The sequence below is a fragment of the Anguilla rostrata genome, chromosome 4 (assembly GCF_018555375.3).
Source record: "Anguilla rostrata isolate EN2019 chromosome 4, ASM1855537v3, whole genome shotgun sequence".
NCBI lineage: Eukaryota > Metazoa > Chordata > Actinopteri > Anguilliformes > Anguillidae > Anguilla > Anguilla rostrata.
Window position 1 is genome coordinate 56,320,985 of NC_057936.1, and position 17,475 is coordinate 56,338,459.

The window sequence follows — 17,475 nt, forward strand, 5'->3', positions numbered from 1 at the left end:
TTCTAAGATTTGTTTTATATGGCCTTCCTCAGGTATTTTATATTCCCTTTCTTCATTTTCTTGTTACTCCTCTGACATGATTATTTGTGTTTTGTATTACATTTTTATTATGTTATTTACGTTATTGTATGAGAAATAAAGTCACCTCACTCCAAAAAAAAAAAAAAAATGACATCTAACATCCGGGTCACGTTGAACACTCTTCCAATCACAGACAGCCGTGAGCAGGAAGCAAGCACTTTTTTCGGAGGACGGGGCCGAAAAATCGCTGCCGCCGAATGAACAGTAGTTCGCTGCCAAAAAAGCAATGTACCGTCGTGCAAGGTAAGAATGCGCTAATGTACGACAATTAAAAATGTTTCTTATTAAAACAGTTACGTTATGGTGTCTGTTTGCATTTAGGAACGGAGTGTTTAAATTCAAATGAAATGACCCTTAGAGTTGCTTCAGTTCAGCAAGTTGAACAGCAGGTTAAAGACAAGATATGACAGTCTGAGTTGTACGTACACAGCACGACAGCGTGAGTCAGTTGTATCGAACATGTAAGCGATTTCTAACGCGACCGTTAGTTACAACGTGAATTATTTCGCCAACTGAATAATGTAGATATTTACCTATGATAGTATTTGTTGTGTTATAGCCTACTCAGCACAGGTATCAATCAGTCATGTCCTTGACGTTGTTTGCAGGAGTTTGAGAACTACATCAAGATTACTTTCTGCGCATATTTCCTCTCAACCGCAACAATGGGTCACTGACCTACACCTGCGAACAAATAAAAACCGGTGCATGGAGTTTTGCACACATACATGGATGTCATCAGTCAACCGGTGGCGACCTTTGGCCCAGATAACGCGCGGACGGATCCAGCAGCTGGCACCCACACGTTTCATGAGCACCGGTGTACGGAGAAGGCGGTTGCCAAGTGCCTTTCCAGTTTTAGATGAAAAACTTCTACCCTTTCACAGACATGTATACGAGTCAAATTTACGCAACAGCATAGCTTGTCATCACAGGTGAGTTCAACTGCTTCTGTGAGTCGCTGTGCATGAGAGAGTCTGTCAAGTGATTGTAATGTAATGCTTGTCGACGCAGATAAAGTTCGAACCTAGAGCTGCACAGGAGTTGTTCTGCAGCAGCCACGTCTGTGTTGATTGAAGGCAACTTCAGGAGGTCACGTGGGGATAAAGTAAATCACAGCCAGCCATCATCTGCATCAGACTTGTCAGGAATCCAAAATCAAAGCCAAACTGCCTTTCTTGTCTGTACCACAATAATAACCTGAAATCAAAATACAGCAGGCTCACTTCCTGTTCCAAATAGAACTCTACTACCCTTTTAATGGGTGTTGAGATACTAAGTAACTGAGACACTACATTCAGACCTATTTGCTTGTTTAATGGAATTAAATTGGAATATTGGCAATATATATATTTTTTAATTAAGAGATTTTCTAATAACAGATAGATTAAAGTGAATTTTACTTTTTCTTTCATTTAAATCTCAGACTGTATCTAAAATTAAATACTATTCAGTAGGGTTATGGGTCCTAGGTTTGCCCACTTGTGATCACAGAGGTTAAAAATGACTGATATTGCTGTTTGTTTTGCAGGTAGGCAATTGTAAATGTTCACTGAACCAAATGCACAGCGTTGTGATTGGTTTATTGAAATAATCATAAATCTTATGACCCTGCTGATGTCTTTCCAACATGAACATTGGACGTGTATTTAAATTCCTAGTGCAGTTCTAGGAAAGTTCTAGGAAAGTACTGGTGTATGCTATGGTGATTGGTGTATAAAGTGTTCAAGTAGATAATCAGGTGATAGTGTAGTGGCTTGCACAGTGTCGTAGAATATTAGGCAGGTATTGGCATGGTTGCTTGCACTGTACTGCAGAACATAATGCAGGGGCAGTGTGGTGGCCTACACTGTTTAGCAGAATGTGATCCCATTGGCAGGATGGCAGCTCGTCCTGTACCATAGAAGGTATCGCAGGTGGTGGGATGGCGATTTCGCACAGTAATGCAGAACGTAACGCAGGCCTGTCCCAGGTACGTGGAGTGCGCAGAGCTGGTGCGGAAGGGCGGCGGGGACAGGGCGATCGAGCGGCACACCCAGAGGAACAGGAAGCTGCTGGTGAGGGAGAGGCTGCGGCTGCTGCTGGACGAGGAGGACTTCCTGGAGCTGTCTGCTTTCGCTGGACTGGGCCTGCCGTACGGGGACATCCCCTCGGCCGGCTGCCTCACAGGTGCTTTGACGCAGTTCGTCTGCTTTGCGGACGGCGATGCACCGCGGTGTGTACATGTGTGTTCTGTGACTGTAGGTGTGCCCTTCGCTTGTCGTCCGTTGCAGCCTCTGGACTTAAAATGGGGGAAGTGCCTTGAATGAATGAATTAAACATTGCATTTATATAGCGCTTTTCCAAACGCTCTTTACAGTGATGAGTGGGTACTCACCTCACCAACCACCAATGTGTAGCACCCACCTGGGTGATGCACGGCAGCCAATTTGCACCAGAACACTCACCACACATTAGCTAAGGTTAGCCTTCCCTTGTTAAGCATTTATGGAACTCATAGTTAAGGAAAGTCCTGTAATGTTTAATCAGAGGAGAGAAGCTTCTGTGACAATTACCACTGGTGCTACTCATTTTCCTTCAGTTTCTTTGTAAAGTGTCTTTGTGAAAGTTCGCAATAAAATGCGTTATAAAAAATTTATCTAATCAAATTGAATTGCTTCTGCTGCTGCTCTTGATATGCAGTATTATTGTGATGACATGTGTGTTGATATAACTTTAACTTTCAGTATGTATGTGTGCACATTGACTGGTTAGTGAATAGGTATTACAGTTTTAGAAATGCAGGTGAATAAAATGGAAATTAAATATAGCATTCATCAGACTGTAGTCTCTTCCCTGGAACAGTGAAATTGCTGCAGTGATAATGATTAACCTTGTGCTAAGTGACAGCACGGTATGTTATAGGACCAGCAATCCATCCTTTGTCATGTACACCTGGACATTCTGATATGGGTTTGAATCCCACTCAAAATATGGTGTTCCTGTCTGTCTGCCTAGTATAAATATATTTCATGACATGAGGAGGGTACTGGTATTGGCTGCCTCGGTGATATTGATATTAATATCGACTAGACCTATTTCTTGTCCTTCAGTTCCATTTTCATGCTTTCTCTGGCAGGTGTAGGTAAAATCAATGGCCTGTGGTGTGTGTTCATTGCCAACGATGCCACTGTGAAGGGTGGCACCGCGTACCCCATTACCGTTAAGAAGCAGCTCAGAGCCCAGGAAGTGGCTATTCAGAACCGCCTTCCCTGTGTGTATTTGGTGGACAGTGGGGGAGCATTCCTGCCTCTTCAGGTAAGCAAAACGGAAGAAAAAAATACCAATGCCTTTAAAAGGTAAATGTGTAAATAAGGTAAATATTGGTAAATGTGGGTCTGTTTATTCCTTCCTTCGACAGTCAGAAATCTTCCCCGATAAGAATCAAGGAGGCCGCACTTTCTACAATGAAGCCGTAATGTCTGCAATGAAGATTCCACAGGTATGGTTGGGGTGAGAAGGGAAAAATCCACCCTTGTCTTGTAATAGAGAGGCAATCCCGTCAGGAAAACACTTCACGCTTGAACCAATTACAACGATCTTTATTCCTGCAGGACAGAGTTAACACCATGCTCAGTCCATATTGGGTAGAAGATAACTAGCAATGTTCAATAGGACAGAATAGTCTGTTCTATATAACTTGTAAAATAAAATGCAATAATAATATGTATAAAACGTTTCAACCCCTCAGTGTGCTTGGAAAAAGCATTATTCAGTCTGGCTCTTCATCACCTTGCATGTTTGCTCAAGAGCTAAAATGGAAAATTGTAGGTTTAGTGCTGTTCTTCATTGTCTTTGATGACAGATTCCTTTGTGTCCTGTAGGTGGCAGTAGTGTGTGGGTCATGTACTGCGGGAGGCGCCTACATCCCCACCATGGCTGAGGAGGCTGTGATGGTGCATAGGATAGGGAACATATTCCTAGGCGGGCCCCCCCTGGTGAAAGCGGCCACTGGGGAGGAGGTGTCTCCAGAGGACCTGGGAGGAGCCAGATTGCATGCAGAGTGAGTGAGAGAAGAGTCCTGCCCTCCACATACACGCACTCACACACACATACACATACACACACACACATTTATTTATTTATTTATTTATTCGCACTGTACTCCAAAGTTTTAGATTTGTAATCAACTCACGTGAGCTCACCAGTGCTCTCTTTCTTCTTGATTATCTTCCAGTTGATTTTGGTGAGCCTAAGGTTTGGCCTATGTCTCTGACTGCTTTTTCATATTTCTCAGCATTTCTCTTAATGGCTTGACTGTCATTGGTACAACTCTGGTTTGTATGCTGACAAACACCAATAACAGAGTCCCAAGGCAATGAAAAGCCTAGTATTAAGACTAGATAATGAAAGTTCTAATACCTTCAGTAAAGAAGCAGTTGAGCACATCTGACTAATCAGAAACACCTGTGAAGCCAATTGTCCCAAACATTATGGTGTCCTGAAATGGGTGGATATGCATAAAAAGTACTATTATGTCTACATAGCGAAATGTATATATATATACGCAGTATATATGTATGGAAAATTGAATGGCAGGAATGGGAAAAGTTGCAGCTATACTGCGCGAAATACAGGAAGGAAGTTTTGGTCTAATGTCCTCTGGCTCATCTGGTACTGTAAAGGAATTAAAATTAGTTTCCGTTGGCTTGAGAGGCTGGGGGCCTTGTTTGCTAGACCAACGCCCGGACATTGCGATCTTGTACACCGCTGCCATCCCTGATCAGATGTGTCTGTAACTGATGTGCTGTTGCAGAGTGAGTGGCTGTGTGGACTACTTTGCTGCTTTGGAAGGGGAGGCGTATGAGTGCACCCGAAACATCATCTCCACCCTCAATTTTGAGTTGCCCGAGGACGAGGGCCCGACCGCGGAGGAGCCCCTGCACCCCGCGGAGGAGCTGAAGGGCCTTGCCCCTCGGGACTACAACCACAGCCTGGACGTCAAACTGGTGAGCCCAGTGTTGATAATGGAGCCCCTTCTGATACTGCAACACAACAGCACACCGTGACAATTTACCGGCATTAGTTACAATCTATTCTGTCTGTCATGTTTAGGTTTTGAGTCGTCTGACAGATGGCAGCAGGTTTCAGGAATTCAAAGCGCGCTACGGCACTACGCTTGTGACCGGTTTCGCCAAAATTGAGGGGTGAGTTGCTTCTTTTGTTTGCTACCTCAATTTCGGTATCACTTTATGAATGTCAATAAACTAATGATCCCATTTATCATAGTGGAATTCTGTAGGATGAACATGGTACCTTTCTTTCACTAGAAGGTCAGACAGTCTTGGGTTTCATTCCAGAATATTGGGCTATGATCTGGTGACTGAGAATGACAAAGCGTTTTGTTCATTAAGTGTACCAGGGAGGTTGAGTACAGTGTTTCTGTGAGTATAGTGAGTAAGTTTATTTTCCCCCTTCAGTATGTGGAAAAGTTGAGTAGGATTTTGTTCTTATGAACACATTTCCCTAAGCCACATTTTTTTGTTAAACACTCCTTGCAAGTCCATCTTGCCTCACATGTTAATGCATGCTTTTGCCACCTCATTTTCCCCCTTTTGTAACCCCATAGAAGCTTATTGATTGCTTGTTCTTTTTAAAATCCAGCCCCCTCCCCCCACCACCACCAAACAAAGGTCCAGGAGATTACATGGTTAACCCACGTAATTTGGTTAATCAGATTATCATGCTACTGTCACCTGACCAATCATACCTTGCATTACTTGGTCATGAAGCAAGACCCAGCTTACTATAATGAGCAAGCTTTCTTCCGAATGAAAGCTGTGGTTTTACAAGGAACATTTCTAAACATTTAAAAAGATTTATGCCTTTCGAAGAAATATGTTATAAAAAGAAATGTATGTTTGGATGTACTTCACGCTTTCTGATCAATAATATGAGTAATATACACACAGCGATAAAAGATTAAAACAAGAAAAACAAGAAAAAGAAAACAGTCTTCGAGTGCTTTCCCCCCCTCCACCAACAAAGAGCTTGTGTGCGACCAAACGGTTGCCATGGCAGTGGAATGTTTGGATGTGGAGATTTTATTGTGCCTCATGTCAGGTGATGAGATGAGAAGAATTGCTGGGGACTTTGAGATGGCACGGACTATGGGAACCGTCCCTCCGTCTTGTGTCAGAGTTCCTCCGTCCTCTACCCGGCTTGCTGTTGCGCAGCAGAACAGTGCACGTAATGCCGCAGCAGAAACCCTAAGCAGATTAGATTTTAACTTGTTTTTGAGTGCGCGTTGAATGCCTCCTCTTGTTTTAACAGCCATCTGGTCGGCATCGTGGCCAACAATGGAGAGCTGCTGTATGAGGCGGCTCTGAAGGGCTGCCACTTTGTGCAGTTGTGCGACCAGCGAGACATCCCCTTAATTTTCCTGCAGAACACCGCTCCTTGTCCGGCACCTACACCGTCTCTGTTCAAGGTACAGCACCATCAATGCAACTCCCAGTGCACTCGCTGTGTTATTGCAGGATACTGGAGTGCAGCTAATCGAGTAGAACAGTGGCATTTCTGCTGTACACTGACGTCTATGTGCACACTTTAGTGTAGAACTTTGGTAGTATGTTCAGACCCTTAATGTGTTTGGTGTCCTCATTACAAATAGTTTGCCTCCACATAGGACAACAAAGCCATTGAACTCAGGGCCTTAGCCATTCTCGAACTGTGTCATAGGTCAGTGTACTATTTTAACATTCAAACAGCTCGTTCCCTGGGTGTCCTCAACAAACATCTTGTCAGACAAACTCGGTTATCAGAACTAGTCACTTGAGTTTGACTGACACTGACCTTTCTGACACTTGTGGGGAAGTATAATTTTTGTGCAACACTGCAAGTCACCCACCCAATTGTGTACTTCCATTTGCTTCAGGCAGAATGCAATACCAACAGACTGAAGGCCCAGGGGTCCATGATGTCTGCTGTGGCGTGTGCCTCCACACCAAAGATTACTGTGGTCATTGGAGGTTGCCATGGTGCTGAAAGTTACGCTATGGTATGCAAAATGATGGAAAGTGCTATATTTAGAGTTCTGATATATTCTTTTTGCAAATGTATTTTCCTCACCATATTAACGTCATTGGTTGGCCCACTGAGGGAATGATGCAGCTTCTTTATATTCATGTTTTTAAATTCTGTGTTTGTTTTTTCTTTCTTTTTTAAAGTGCGGGAGGTCGTTCGACCCCAACTTTCTGTTCTTATGGCCCAATGCCAGAGTGTCTCTGCTGGCTCCTGGGCATTCAGGAGATCTGGCACAGGAGGACAAGGTCGACACGCACATCCACAACAAGTGAGTGTGGGTTGCAGATTTGGCGTCAATGTTGTTTATTTGGAGAAAATAATCAATAGCAGGGCATTGCTGAGGTTCTTGGAGCTTTTGAACCAGTCAAACCAGTCAGTACATTGCTGTCATTTTTCCTTTCAGGTTGGAAAAAGAGAGCTCTGCATTCTTTGCCACTGCAAGACTGTGGGATGATGGGGTCATCCTGCCTGAAGACACAAGGAAGGTAGTGAAGTAGATTGATTTGTTCTCAATTTAATTGTAGCTTTAAAAATGGAGGGAAGAGAATTCACAGCTGTGGAATTTCCTACCTATCAGCTAAACAGAAGTGTCTGTTGAGGTTTTAGATTGTGTAATATAAATAGTCTCAGATAGTACATTTTCTGTGTAGCTTTGTGGCCTCTGACTACTGCCCAGACATTACTTATTGTGGGTGTCATGTCCTTGAACAGAATTTGAGTGAAGAGTTGCTAATAGAACTTGTTTTCTGTACATGTTTAAGACGCAAGGGACTGGTCATGTAGATTAGACCACTCTGTGTCCATTCGCCTTGACCTTCTCTTCTCTCTTTCAGGTGTTGGGCAATTGCTTGAAGATCATCAAACAACAAGAGTACCAGCTTTCCACAGAAAAACGAAGGTCCCCGTTACTTCGAATCTAATACTGCATTGGAAGTGCCTTTTCCTACTAGGGCCTTTTTTGAGGAGACTATTTACAAATGTCAACAAAACAGCTACTACTGATTTAATTTTAGCCATGTTTAGCATTTTTATAGCATTTGTTCCAGTCTTTAGAACTATGACTGTAAGTGGGTGCTATAGACAAATGAGACCAATAATAACCTTTTGTACACTACTAGCATGTTTGGTATTAAATGAAAGATGTAAACCAGGAAAACACCTAATTCCTGCCTTCAAATATGGTGGTAGATCATTGATACTTTGGGCCTGTTTTGCTGCCAGTGGTCCAAAGACTCTTGTTAAGATCAGTGGTATAGTGAATTCCACCATGCACCAGGACATTTTAGTCAAAAACCTATTTGCCTCTGCCAGGAGGCTGTGACTTGACCATGGATGGACTTTCCAACGAGTCAGAGACTCGAAACGTACTAAAAGGCAACGCAGAAATGGTTCTGTGAAAACAGAATCAATGTTTATAAATCTCTATGTCTCTGGATAAAACTGTGGTCTGAATTGAAGAGGGCAGTCCATAACTGCAAACTAAAGGATTTCAAAGATCTTGAAATGTTTTGCATGGAGGAATGGGTGAAGATGCCTCCATATCTGTCCTCCAGCCTTATCAAGCATTACAGGAAAAGGCTTTGTGCTGTTATCCTTGCCAGGGTAGTCTGCACCAAGTATTAAACGGAGGTGCACATATTTTTGTAAATAAATTAATAATTTGAAAAATATGTTATTTTGGTTGATTCAATTGTGTCATTAATAAAGTACAATATTTTCCACATGGGAAAATTACAATATGTCTCACTAAAGGTGTTATTGTTTTCTTATAGTTTTAATGTGCCTCTTTATCACAGCTGTCAATAATTCTACACCTACACAGACTTCAGTAACATGTATAGTGAGGTTTGCCTACACTCCTGAATTTCAGTTGAATCAATTCAGGTTGTTAATGCAAAAGAGATGAATACTTAGTACTTGGAGTAATTACATTGACATGTTTTTATTTTGTTAAATTTAATTCTGCAGAAATTTAAATGCTTTATTTCATTTTGACAATCTAGATGGTTATATATGTGTAGAATCCAATTTTTTAAATATTTTAGTTTGACATTGCAACACAGCAAAGTCAAATAGAGAAATATAATAGACAGATATACTGTAGGTCTCTTTGGGAAGCAAGTGCCATTTCGGTCATTTTCACGCAAAGATATAGAAAACAGTGAAAAAGACTTATTTGACTCATATAGTATTTATTTAATGGCTCTGGGAGATCCTTGTCCATAGCTTGCACCTTACAAGAACAGTACCAGCATTGAATGGCATACACATGTTGCTGTGTGTCAAGAGTGGCATATTTCTCTGACAATTTACACCAAAAGGGTAATGAAAGAAAAAGGGCCACCATAATGCTGTGCTGCGGACATTGGACATAATGATTATCATTTTCATTTTCCTGCTTAACCAGCATCAGTTACGCAACAGATGAAGTCAGGTTAATAAGATATTATGATCAGCTGAACAGACTACATTTCTCTGCATGACAAGGAAGAAAGTTTATAACATGATTAAGACCTTGCATAATGCTTCATGTTGGCATACAGTGTCTTCTGTACTGTATCAGAATTCTTGGGAGTCCTGTAGCAGTCCTATAGCTCTTGTTGCTGTGAAGTGCTGGTTGGCTCCGCTACCGGGTTCGTTTTAAGGCTTGTACATCCCGTGGAAGGTCACAGGGATGATGACATCCACCTCTGCCCGGGCAATCTCTGTCAGGTCCTTGGCATTCAGAATCAGGAGGTACCCTGGCCTCTGGCCCGCCCCGGGGTTGACTACGATGGTCAGCAGGACCCCTTGGAGAAGAAATGGCGACGTTATACAGAGTACTGTCAGAAACTCGCACCACAAGCGGTCTTGTCCTTCTGCCTTCTGATTGGCTTATGGGAATTGGTAGTCTCTGCCTCAGCAGATACCCCAGTTATGGAAATGTACTGACACCACACTACCCTGCCCTACACGTTTCCCTGCTCCCAGGCTTACCGTCATCTTCACCATCACTACCAGGAGTCTGCACGAATAGAGGCTCAGAGGGGTAGGAGTCCGGTTCCTGCCACACCCAGGTCTCCTTGGTTTTCACGTTCAGCTTGCAAATCTGGGAGCGACAGAAGGACAACATGATCACAATTACGGGTCTGCAGTGGTGCTATCACTGGAGTATACTGAACTGACTTCATCTGTGCCTACCCTGTCGGGGATGAAGTGGTTGAGGCCAAGTCCATAGGCGTAAGTGTAGTTCTTTCCACAGAACTTGCTGTAGTTGATCTGCGGGAACTCAAAAGCTGAATGAAAGTAAATTAATATAGATGAGGACGTGTGTGGGGGTATAGCAGCATATATAAAGCATCCCCTTTAACTGACAAACTTACGAAAAGAGTGGAGAAATCAGTTCAACCAGCCGCGGTAACCTGATGCCTAACATAACTGCGGAGAGAAAGGGCCTACTCTTACCTTGGCGAGGCCCGGAGAACAGAACCTCGGGCTCCAGCCAGATGGTCCCGTCAGAGCGCATGACGGCGGTGGCCGTGGTGTAGGGCAGGGAGATGAGGTTTTTCCCCTGCTCCTCCTGTGGGACAGAAGAGAGGCTTCACTGACACCAGCCTGCAGGATCCACCCCTCGCCAATGACAGGAGGAACCAATCTGAGATACCTACCCTGTGCACGTCCATGGGGAGGACGTACCGGCGCACCTCAGGCTGGGGAGCCATCATGGCTGCCTTCTTCACCTCTTCCCAGTTCTCACGCAAGTTGGCCAGGTACAGGTAGTTGTACACGAACTCAAATCTGCGAGGCAGCAGAGATGAGAGGCAAGTGATTAATGTCTGAATCAGATGTTCCACTGCAACTGTAGTGATCAGACAACCCCTCACCCTTTCCAGGCACACAGGTCAACCACAATGAAGCCCTGATCCTCGTAGCAGTTGATGTGATGGAAGAGATTGATGGCTGCAGCCCTGAACTTGTGGTTTTCATATTGTGCAGGGTTCCTGGTGGCCAAATGAAACCACGTCTGCAACAAAACAAAAATATGTCTCAGATGCCTATCCACTAATTAGAAATCCAGAACTTGTGCATAGAGAATAAAAAAGTATGTATACAAATGTTTAAAAAAAGGTATTTTCTTGTAGAATAAATCATGTTATTCTAAAACAAAAACAAGAAACAGCAAATCTGATTAATATGGTTTGTGAAAATGATTTTTAAGTAACTGATTCATCTGGTTGTAAATTGACTTACACCCATGGTTTCATTGGACTCAAAACAGTCCATGTAGTTGCTCCCACGGATGCTCCAAGCACTCAAGAATTTCAGCAGGTTGATCTTCACGGGAGTTTCAACAAAGATGAAGTAGTTTTCTGTGATGCCAAAGCTGAGAGGGACAATATGAAGTATGACTGGGGTGTTATGGTGCCCATGTAGCATTAAAATGTGAAAATTTATAAAACACCTCAAGGAAATACTTTCTGAAATTAATTTTGCTTCCTGTTTTGAGCCATTCAGCCTCTACTGAAACCCTGATCTGAGAGCTCAGTGTAGAAAACATTAATGGACATTTGGTAGAATTCAAGTAAAACTACAGTACATTTACTGATAGAACAGGATCATTTCAGAATCAGTTTTTTTCAAAGGCAATGTGCATTCATCCGATATGAAGTGAAGCCTGGGCACACCACTAACCTGTGAACATAGGAGGGCTTGAATCTCTCACTGCTTGGGATCTGCACAAGCACTTTAGACTTCTTGATGGGGTCCGATTTATCTGAAAGTATTTAGTGGAATTTTCAAATGAAGACTCCATAAATTATACTTTTTTTGGAACGGTTATCTATCATTGGACATAAACATACTAGTGCAAGTGAAGATGCAAACATGAACAGACCCGGCTGCGTTGGAGGGATTTTGACAATGTTGTAGGCCAGCGTGAAGTTCTTTCCAAAACAGTTTCCAATGTTGTACACCGTGCCATCATTTTCAATGTGGGGGTGAGCTGTCACACCATTGATTGTGAGGTAGTTGCACAGGTCCACCTATAGAGATGGGAATAAGGGGTTTACTTTGTTTCTATGTCATTATGTCATCTATGTCATTGCACTTGTTGTACGTCGCTCTGGATAAGAGCATCTGCTAAATGCCTGTAATGTAATGTAATGTAATTAATTTGTACATTTACTTGTGTCACTTACTTTGTTTACAAGAATATGAGTTAGTTGGAATGCTTACCTTTTTCAAAGTCTCCAGGTTTTCTGGGTTGACTTTTGTGATGTAGTTGGTCTCTGTAACGGCATAGTAATCCTCTCCAATTGGGAACACATTTACAAGGCAGTTGTCTGTCACTTCAATACCCTGGAAATATGTGAAGAATCTGCACGCAGACAACAGAAAAAAGGAAACATTGTCTAAAACAATTGTAAATACAATGCTTTCCACTATCATGGTAGGCTGCTTGATGCTGATTCTTAGACACATTCCTGAATGAACTGGGATACGTTCATAAATGAAGAAAACAGACCTAGAGAAAATGTTTTTGCAAGGATCCGGGTAGGCCGCAGTGCCAAACTCAGTGATGACAACTCTCTTCTCCGTCATGGCACGCACATAGGCATCCGTCTTCACAAATCTGCAATCACACACTGTTTTTCTCAGTGCATTGATAGGTATCCAGTATACCTCCAGTGTGCATTCATGAATATCCAGCTGCTCTATGGACTGCACCACATTTAACTGCAAAGTGTGTTCCTCAACTGGGGGAAAATCCCTGCTTACTTCTAAGAAGGGTGGTCTATGGCTACAGGAATTCTTTTCCTGGACAATTACATTGATGGTTAAGGCCACCGTGTTCATCCAGTGTTTTAATGAGAAACAGTCCCTGCTGAGAGAACCTATGAACAAAGAGTTTAGCTGATGGTATCAAGTTACTTCAAGGCAGAGAAATGTGGAGGGCCTTTTTATACCCAGTGAGACATTCAAGAGACATTTGGCGGTATTTATTAATCCACTAATGCTTGCTCAATGTTGGAAATAACAAGAAAAATTTCAAGTAGAACAATTAAGGCAATTAACACATATAGATGTTGAAGCATATCAGCAATAGCATTGTCAGTCTTACTTTCGGTAGTAGGTGACCTGCCCGTTCTTCAAGTCAAATTTGTGCATGAGTGCCTGGCCATCAAAGAGGTGGTAGAAGGGCTCATCCCCCACCTCAAACAGGCCGGGTCCCAGACGCAGAAGGCTTCCCCTCAGCCATGGGGGGATCCTGCCTGCATAAGCAGAGGAAATGCTTTGTTTAATCCCTGGCACACCCCAGCGCCCCAGTCTTTCAGAAAACAACACACCGTTTTCCCGGATGCCCTGTGGTATGCAGCTCGTAACATGGGGACATTCAAACGCACCTTCAAGCACATGGTACCAATCAGGTTCACACCATTTTCTCTGAACACATAAAGTTGGAACATTTTCCATCTATTTTTTTTTTTTCCCACATTTATTTAAAAGTTTTGTGTATATAGTGGTGTTCAAATGTACAAATTCCTAATTTGAGAGTACAATCAAATTCTAAACAAATTCCCTTTTGGAAAAATAAAGCATATCTAAATTCAAGATCTACAGTTTTTTTTTTTTAAGATCTACAGTTATTCTCAGTATTAACCCATTTCATTATAACACAAATATTTATTTCAAATATTTAATCTTTTTTTGGTTTAGGCTATTCGTCTTGGCTTGAACATTTGCAGACAATAAACTGTGCATGTAGTTTCTGGAAGTCTCAGACAGACCTGTGACCTGAGCTGGAATAGGCTCTGCCAGTTCCTCGCATGTCTCAAAGATTTTCTTGTAACCACCAGCAGGGTGTTCGACTCTGCCAGCAAAACAAAGAGCACCATGATTCCCTTAAGACGATTTGAAAAGGGAGATGTGACTGATTTGTTAAATAGGAAGGAAAAGACCAAAATAAAACAAACCTTCACAGCAACATGAGTTGGCCATAATGAGAGCATGAACAAGCAGTCAATTACAAAAGCTATTTCTTAACAGGCACCACATTCAAAAATCATGTGTAGACTGTAATGAAGGTAAAAATGAAAAAAAAATGTATCAATTAAAAAAATAAAAAAAAAATTCACTCTACAAATCCCTGAGATTAGTAGACAGAAAGTAAATCCTCAACATAGATTTCCTTAAAAAAAGTGTCACGTGTCATATATGCTGTCCATATTAACTAACTTGTTTACACAAATCCAAAAATATGCTTGCAAACTGAAACTTTTACTTTTTTCTTTGTTGGGACGCATTTAATTTATTTCAGTGAGCAATAGTGGCATCAAAATTTTACAGTACATTTTGATATGAATTGAAATGAATTCTATTCTAACTGAAGTGTAGAAATGGCTGAAGAGTAAAATGTAAAATCACTCACCGGCTGACCATTTTCCCGTATAATAAACACAGCTCCTCGCAGGTCTTAAAAGAATCACGCTGTGCCTGACGCTTGTTTTGGGGGGTATTTATACATAGGGTTCCCTTCCCACACAGAGATCTTGTGAAAGCAGCTTCCCAACCAATCAGACTGGCATAGAACAAGAATCTCTTTGTGTTCAGGCTTTTCTTCCAGCACAAGACCTCTCTTTCAGTGGCTTTCCCCCATCAACGATATCCATAATCAGAACCATATTTAGAGCACTTACATATTCTATTGACTTTCGACACAACTTCATTAATTGAAATGTTCAAGTTTATAATTTCAGTTTTGGTGCATGTTTTCTATTGGCCCATACAGGTTTGGTGTGCGATGAAGGATATTTCAGAGATATAAATATTAAAGACGTCACTAACGACCTGTCGGCTTTACAATGACTGCTATAGGATATAGGAAATCGTTGTTTCGTGGTTTTAAGCAAAACATGCTCTTCGTGTAACTCCAGCGCAGGTTGTAGGCTATTCTACATCTGCAAATTACCTGTTTTTTTTTTGTTTGTTTTTTTTTAAAAAATTATTATTACGTCTTATCTAAAATTCGGTAAAAAGTATGGATAAGAAGCGACGGGACTGAAAATACTTTCGTGCTTGTGCCATTCCACCTTAAATCAACTAAACCACAAATGTAATCAACTACATCAACTACGTTTCGACAACCCAGATGTATTGAAAACCCCTGAAATTGGTGGTCAGCATGCCAGTCTAGCTGTCTCAGAGGTGGTCAAGCTGGCAATGGGATGGTTGAGATAGCCACACTGGAAATATACCATATCCAGCTGGTGGGCCAGCTTGGTAGAGGTAAAAGTCACCAAATTTCAGCTGGTATCCAGCTAGAGCAGAAGTTGGTTCCAGCTAGGTTCCGTTTTAGGCTGGCAGCTGGAATTTACACCAGAGAGACCAGCTTAAATTCCAAGATGGTGAATGCTGGTCTATTGCTAGTCCAAGCTGGGCAATGCTGGTTTTATGCTTGTCAACTGGTAGACCAGCTATTGTCAAGCTGGTAATGTGCATCCTCTGAATAGTAATGGATAGTTAATTGTTCTTCATTTGGCACTTCAAGACGACTGAAGGATGGTTTACTCTCTTCAAGTCACATTATGCCACAACTTTATATGTATGCCATGAAGAATGAATACTCCGTTTACATCCCTGGCCCTTTAATCAGTCTGAGGAACTAATGCTTTTGTTTGTACTGTAACGCAATGATTCCTTTAGAAAGAGATTATATATTTTTTATTCAATCCTAGACCGATATGTGAAATCAGTGGGGTCCTAAAAGTCTGTTCATCGACAGAGTAAACAACAATGAGAAAAACCTACCTTTTGTTGAAATAAGTGAAAGTACAAAATTACATTAGAACTTACAAAGTTTTAATGTTAATTGATTAAACTCTTAGCTGTGACAAAAATCAGCCCACTCAGTGGGTCCTCAGGACCGAGTTTATATAATGAATCTGCTTATATGTGTAACCTCTGGAGGCATAACATCACAGAACAAGATGCTTAGAAATGTATTAATTTAAAAAATGTATTCTTGCTTTTAACCATGAACCCATGATTGACCTAGCCATGATTATACTACCCATGATTATACTAGCCATTGTAAAGCCAGCAAGTTGTGGTTGCAGCAATTTAAAAATAAAATCAGATGCAAAAACTGTCTGGACCAATTTAAAACATTATAAAAAGTGAAAGTGAACTGTCACTTTCACAGTGCTGGATTGGAGATATGGTTTTGCACATTGCAGGGATTACACAGATATTTATTTCTTCAACAAGTTCCTTTAAATAAATTGCTCCTGACATGCTTTGGTGGGAGAATTCATGAGTAAATTTCGCTTAAAATGTACAGATTTTCTGTGAATAAACATTCTTCCGCACAAATGGATACAGTGTATCATCCATGTAATGAATGCAGATCGTTTTGAAATTTCTCAAAAGGGGAAGGTGTTGTTGTGCATTGGCATGTTGGTGACACATTTGATTAATCATGCTTTTGTTTTGGCTTATCTGTTTCAGATAAATGAAAATGTCATTCGAGGTTAAAGAGGCTAGTGATTAATCATTTCCAGTTCCCATGCAACCTTAACTCTAATGGCAGGTTGCTTTTGCCTCTGTATAAGGCTTCTCCACAGTAGAAATGTGAAGCCTAACACAAAAATGACAGTGGCATTCGTTTCTTTTTTCACTTTACAATCCCGCATAATTTTAAGTAAAATCAAATGTTCATGAAACTTACCCAAGGAATCAATCATGCACAATTTCATAATTAAACCCAAAACCCAAACCCGAACAGAAACCACAATCTGTCTAGAAAAGTCCTAAGTCATAGCCCACCTCGTTTTTACACCTCATACAGTAATTTTTGAGTGCCACTAGTGCAGGAGAACATGTGCCTGAGAAAGACCGCTATAATCCACTAAGGCAGAAAGCCATTCACATGATGGGAGACAGGCTTAAGCAACAGCTATGCTATTGCACAAGAACTGTTGGGAAAAAATCCAGCTCATGGTGGCTGAAGAAATTTAAAGGTGCTGCACACATCCAGACACAGGCTTGCAATTTGTGTCTGACGATTTGTGGAACTGGGACAGGCTTAGGAGTTTGGCTTGCCTGAGTTCTGTCGGTTTTATCAAGGACAAATTGGGAAAAAGTTAATATCACTGTGACAGCAAACTAATACCAATCATTTTAAATGATCCCAGATGGACTGAGAAACTCGAAATTATCGAGCACTACTATCTATAACACTTTGCCATCACAGAACAAAGCAGTTAAACCATTTTATCCCATCAGATGCATCAGTACTTTTTTGTTGGATTACCGCATTAACAATGAACATATTATATAGGGAAAGACTAC

The 17,475-nt window shown here is 41.5% G+C and overlaps 2 protein-coding genes across 4 annotated transcripts; one reads left to right on the forward strand and one right to left on the reverse strand.

Moving 5' to 3' along the window:
* The first annotated feature begins 174 nt into the window (after positions 1-174).
* Positions 175-8,883, forward strand: si:ch211-198n5.11 (methylcrotonoyl-coenzyme A carboxylase 2). Of its 3 annotated transcripts, XR_010329681.1 has the most exons (14): positions 175-324; positions 690-1,016; positions 2,054-2,250; positions 3,200-3,378; positions 3,482-3,562; positions 3,945-4,123; positions 4,877-5,069; positions 5,176-5,267; positions 6,394-6,550; positions 6,998-7,120; positions 7,290-7,414; positions 7,550-7,631; positions 7,980-8,463; positions 8,502-8,883. XR_010329681.1 is itself a non-coding variant. In XM_064333347.1 (13 exons), the coding sequence occupies exons 1-13, from the start codon at positions 308-310 to the stop codon at positions 8,064-8,066; spliced, it is 1,839 nt and encodes a 612-aa protein (XP_064189417.1). In that variant the 5' UTR covers positions 175-307; the 3' UTR covers positions 8,067-8,883. The 3 variants fall into 3 exon arrangements, 2 of the variants coding, with proteins under 2 accessions (XP_064189417.1, XP_064189418.1); XM_064333347.1 differs by having other exon boundaries at positions 7,980-8,883; XM_064333348.1 differs by lacking the exon at positions 175-324 and having other exon boundaries at positions 7,980-8,883.
* Positions 8,884-9,318: 435 nt separating this feature from the next.
* LOC135253722 (retinal Mueller cells isomerohydrolase) lies at positions 9,319-14,709 on the reverse strand. The gene is made up of 14 exons (XM_064333349.1): positions 14,555-14,709; positions 13,914-13,996; positions 13,247-13,397; positions 12,650-12,757; positions 12,361-12,502; positions 12,020-12,167; positions 11,818-11,899; positions 11,377-11,509; positions 11,010-11,149; positions 10,794-10,923; positions 10,591-10,705; positions 10,327-10,421; positions 10,123-10,234; positions 9,319-9,935 (listed from the first exon to the last, which is right to left on the reverse strand). Exons 1-14 carry the CDS (start codon positions 14,563-14,565, stop codon positions 9,787-9,789), a joined length of 1,599 nt encoding a protein of 532 aa, XP_064189419.1. The 5' UTR covers positions 14,566-14,709; the 3' UTR covers positions 9,319-9,786.
* Positions 14,710-17,475: the final 2,766 nt, after the last annotated feature.